The sequence below is a fragment of the Egretta garzetta genome, unplaced genomic scaffold (assembly GCF_000687185.1).
Source record: "Egretta garzetta isolate BGI_Z169 unplaced genomic scaffold, ASM68718v1 scaffold440, whole genome shotgun sequence".
Taxonomy (NCBI): Eukaryota; Metazoa; Chordata; class Aves; order Pelecaniformes; family Ardeidae; genus Egretta; species Egretta garzetta.
This window is the reverse complement of record NW_009258293.1, coordinates 560630-564500: the sequence shown is the minus strand read 5'-3', so window position 1 is coordinate 564500 and position 3871 is coordinate 560630. Positions and strand designations below refer to the sequence as shown.

The window sequence follows — 3871 nt, the reverse complement described above, 5'->3', positions numbered from 1 at the left end:
CCTACTTGTCTTGGGAATTACAACACCACCAGGAGTGATGCTGAAACACCACAATAATAGATGGCGACAAGAAGAAATCATCTGCCAGGGCCCATCCTCGGAATGCTTCCGAGGGTTCATTAAAAGCTGAACAGGAAAAAAAGAGGATTGCAACTCCAAAACTTACGCTCCCAGCATTGCTTTTGAAAATATTTTCAGCAGTGGCCCATACAAAAGAAAAACTCCTTTAAGCTCTGAACAAAACTTCAAAACTCAAACCACCACTTATTACAAATCCAGTCCCTCCAGCTTGTATCAAAAGTATCAAAAAGCTGCCTCGCTGTTTTTTTCATTTGCTTTACTTGATCCCATACTGAATCTGACAAAGAGAAGCAATCCCAAAAGCACAAATAACAATAACAACCCCCCCCGCCCCCAAACTACCAAGCACATTAGTGACCATTAAATACGCATTAAAATAAATGCATTTTCAGTTAGTCCAACTATATCCTGCTTTTCCAAAGTAAGATTTACCTGTTCTTTGAACAGTACTTTCTGATGCTGCAACTGAACTTTTTTTCTGTGTTAAATGTTGAGAGGATGCTAGAACAGAAGTGGAGGGAAAAAGCATTATTTTCAAAGGGAGTCACAAGAACGTTCTGTCATGCAAGCTGGCTGCTCTCACAAAACGCTGTATCTTCCAGCTTACTTCATTTTTTCACTTGCAGATGCCATTTTCTTAACCCACCCTCTGCTTTCCCCCCACCACACATGCCTCCCCCAGTTCTAAAAACAACTTTGGCAAAACTATCCCAAGCAACTTTTCTCGATGAAATTAAGTATCATAAAGCACATTTCTAAAGGTAACAGTTTTCCACCAGACTGCGAAACTAAACAAATTCCTAGAAACTAAAGGGTTGGTAGTCCCTCTCAGTTTAATGCTCATTTCAACAGAAGTTCAGGGGAAAACCGGCATCTTTGTTAATGAATCAATGCCCTCACTCTTTCAATTAAATTGCAAGAGTGCAAAATATGCTCCAGAGGCTCCCTGGAAGTCCTCTGGCAGTAAGATGATGTGACTTAACATTTCGTAGGCTGCCAAGTTAAAAAATAAGATGGAAAACCAATTATTCTGGGGCTAGTGCTTTCTAGTCTTCTGTGCGATCATGAACTTCTGAAGACCATGAAGACAAGAAGTTAAACATTCCCGTTCAAATAAAGAATATTCACTTCCATTTTTCTCCTGGCAAACCAGAATTCCTCCTGTGAAGCTGAATGTGAACATTTCCACTTTCTAGTGGCGCACAGCTACGGTGCACATCTAATAGGCACAGGGAAAGTCACGGGCAAGCTGAAGTCCTCAGTTCCGCTGCCTTCTGTGGATTTTATCTTCCCTTTTTTTGCCTGCTGTGTCTAAATTCGTGACATAGAGCACAACAGGTATTCAGCCTGCTCACTTCAAGAGTGATGGTTATTTCTACACCATTTGCAATAGATTAAAAATGGCATCAGGCAATAGCAGCAATGTCATAAATAAAGTCTGTCAGATGCTCAAATTAAAATAGTAAAGGAGAAAACAGCTCAGATGTGAAGGTACTTTATGGTTTTGAATTGGGTGCAATTCACTTATCACTTTTTCAGGTATTTTTCTGAAATGAGCATTTTCATTTTTCCCTAGACTTAAGGGTTTTGGTGTTTTTTTGGGTTTTTTTTTCCTCTGGAGGTTACTCAGCTATTTTTCTAAGGGCTAAGAGGGAACTAGTATTATTAGGATTAACTCAAAATATCACAATTAAATCAATAAATGAAAATAAGTCACAAAAATAAAGACTCTGGCAGGACTGAAGCAGAATACCAGTATATCTACCAGTACAAAAGGCACGTCAATATTACTTTTGTCATTACTGACACATCCACTTATTGGCCCCACTTCTAACAGTTACATGAAGTCACTCCTCCGCTACTGCATCAGAAGTTCATCACAAACACCCCATTTAAGCAGTAAATGGAAACTGAAATAAAACATCCGAAACATGGATCTTAGTGAAATACAGGCCTATGTATCACTCAGATATTAGAAACAGAAAGGCAGCTGTCAGCCTTGGCTATGGTGCTAAATTTTATTATATTCACAGAACAAAGCACCTAGGAAGTTTACCAAGGCAAGCTCATTCCTCCCTTTGACGCTGGGTAGCACCAGACTTACCTGAGCTTTGTAGCAGTTCCTGATGTGCTCCTGCTTTTTCCTCCACCACACCAACCCCAGGTTGCTCAGCTGGTAAACTGCCGTGGCTGCTGCCATTAGTGCTTGGTGCTGCAGGTGCGAGGTCTGGGACTGCGGGAGTGGTTACAACCGACAGTACGCTCGTAGGAGGAGTGCTTGTTGATACACTTGGGGACGCGGAGGCAGGAGCAGCAGCCGCAGTGCTGACACTCAAATTGCCAGGCCCAGAAGTGCTCTGTTTTATAAGACTGGGTGCTGGAGGTGTCGCAGTTTTATTATCTAGTTCTGCTGGTGATTGTTCTGTTCCCAAACTATTTGGGCCCGATGTTTCTAGTCCCTGACCGTCTGCTTCTCCATCCAAAGTATATTGCTCTTCCCCTTTCTCAAGGGAGCCAGTGACTTTCTTGCATGCCTTAGTCAGCAAGAGTTGGCCAATCTTGTCTACTTTTCCCTTTCCCTTACTCGATGAAACAGGACTGCGTCTGTTCCCAGATCCCGGACTACTCGTAAGAAGCGGTGAAACAACAGGTCCAGGCTGCGTTGCTGTAACAGAGCACTGGTCACTCGACCCACCACCTTGAGGACTCTCCTCTGGGCTGAAGTCCTTAACTTGCTGAGCAGGAAGATGTGAAGGAACACTGGAAGAAGTTGTAGCGGGAGAAGGCAGCTGAATAGGAGGTGCCAAGGTATTAAGAACCAGTGGCCTGCTGGTGGGAATACTAGAAACAGGACTGCTGGACGACGTGCTGGGAGGAGCAGGCCCGGAGGAGAACTTTATGTTCTGCGGTATATGCAAAGGACCAACAACCGCGACTGACTGAGGCATTAGACTAGCGTTAGAAGTCATCGGGGCTGCCGGAATCGTGCTGGACTGAGAGCCCTTCATAACCTGAATTATTGATGATGAGTTTATAAAAACAGGTGTAATAAACTGTGGCCGGGCATTGGACTGAGCTGCCGACTGTCCCTCAGAAACCATAACTTTGCTTCCTACGTTGGGCATTGTGACAACAGTCGACACTAACGCAGGTTGCAAGTGAGATGGCAACGGCGCTGACGTGTTAGCAGAGGATGTAATGGGGTTTGAAGTTACAAAAACTGTTATCTGGTTGGGGGGTAAAGGACCTGACATGGAAGAAGAGCTGACAGGCCTTTGCATTACTGGAGGAACACTCTGTGCAACATTTGAGTTTATTTCTCCCAGTTCCTGGTGCCCTGGATTTGAACAGGGCTCGTTATTTTGAGGCAAGCTAAGTGAATTAGATGGCTCTTTGCTTGAGGATGAATCTTGCAGCGGAGGAATGACAGCTATCTTCTTTAGCTCCTCACCAGTGGTGACTATTGGTGCCATTTCGAGACCAGCCAGCCCAGGGGGCTTAATGGTTACATTCGGAGCTCCAGAATTATCGAGAAGTTGACTTAGAGAAGTTGGTGCCTCCCGCATAGCTGGAGATACCATGGTTTTACCTTCCTCCAAGACTGGAAGCTTACTGGTGTCTAAGGCTTGCCCATCTTTTTTTGACTGTTCTTCTGGACCCAACATTTTTATTTCTGGAGTAGGAATACCTTTCAGTTCAATACTGGGCTGGTCTTTGTTACCTTGGACACCTTGTGCACTTTGACACTCGTTATCTTGAGGCACACTAAGGCTCTCCTTATTGTCTTCAG

The 3871-nt window shown here is 44.0% G+C and overlaps 1 protein-coding gene across 1 annotated transcript in view; it reads right to left on the bottom strand.

Moving 5' to 3' along the window:
* NCOA6 (nuclear receptor coactivator 6) overlaps positions 1-3871 on the bottom strand; it is a 38414-nt gene that overhangs the window by 8646 nt on the left and 25897 nt on the right. Inside the window, 2 exon segments of the mRNA XM_035893087.1 lie at positions 514-582; positions 2186-3871. The exon segment at positions 2186-3871 is cut by the window's right edge and continues 25 nt beyond it. Coding sequence (XP_035748980.1) covers positions 514-582; positions 2186-3871 — 1755 coding nt within the window.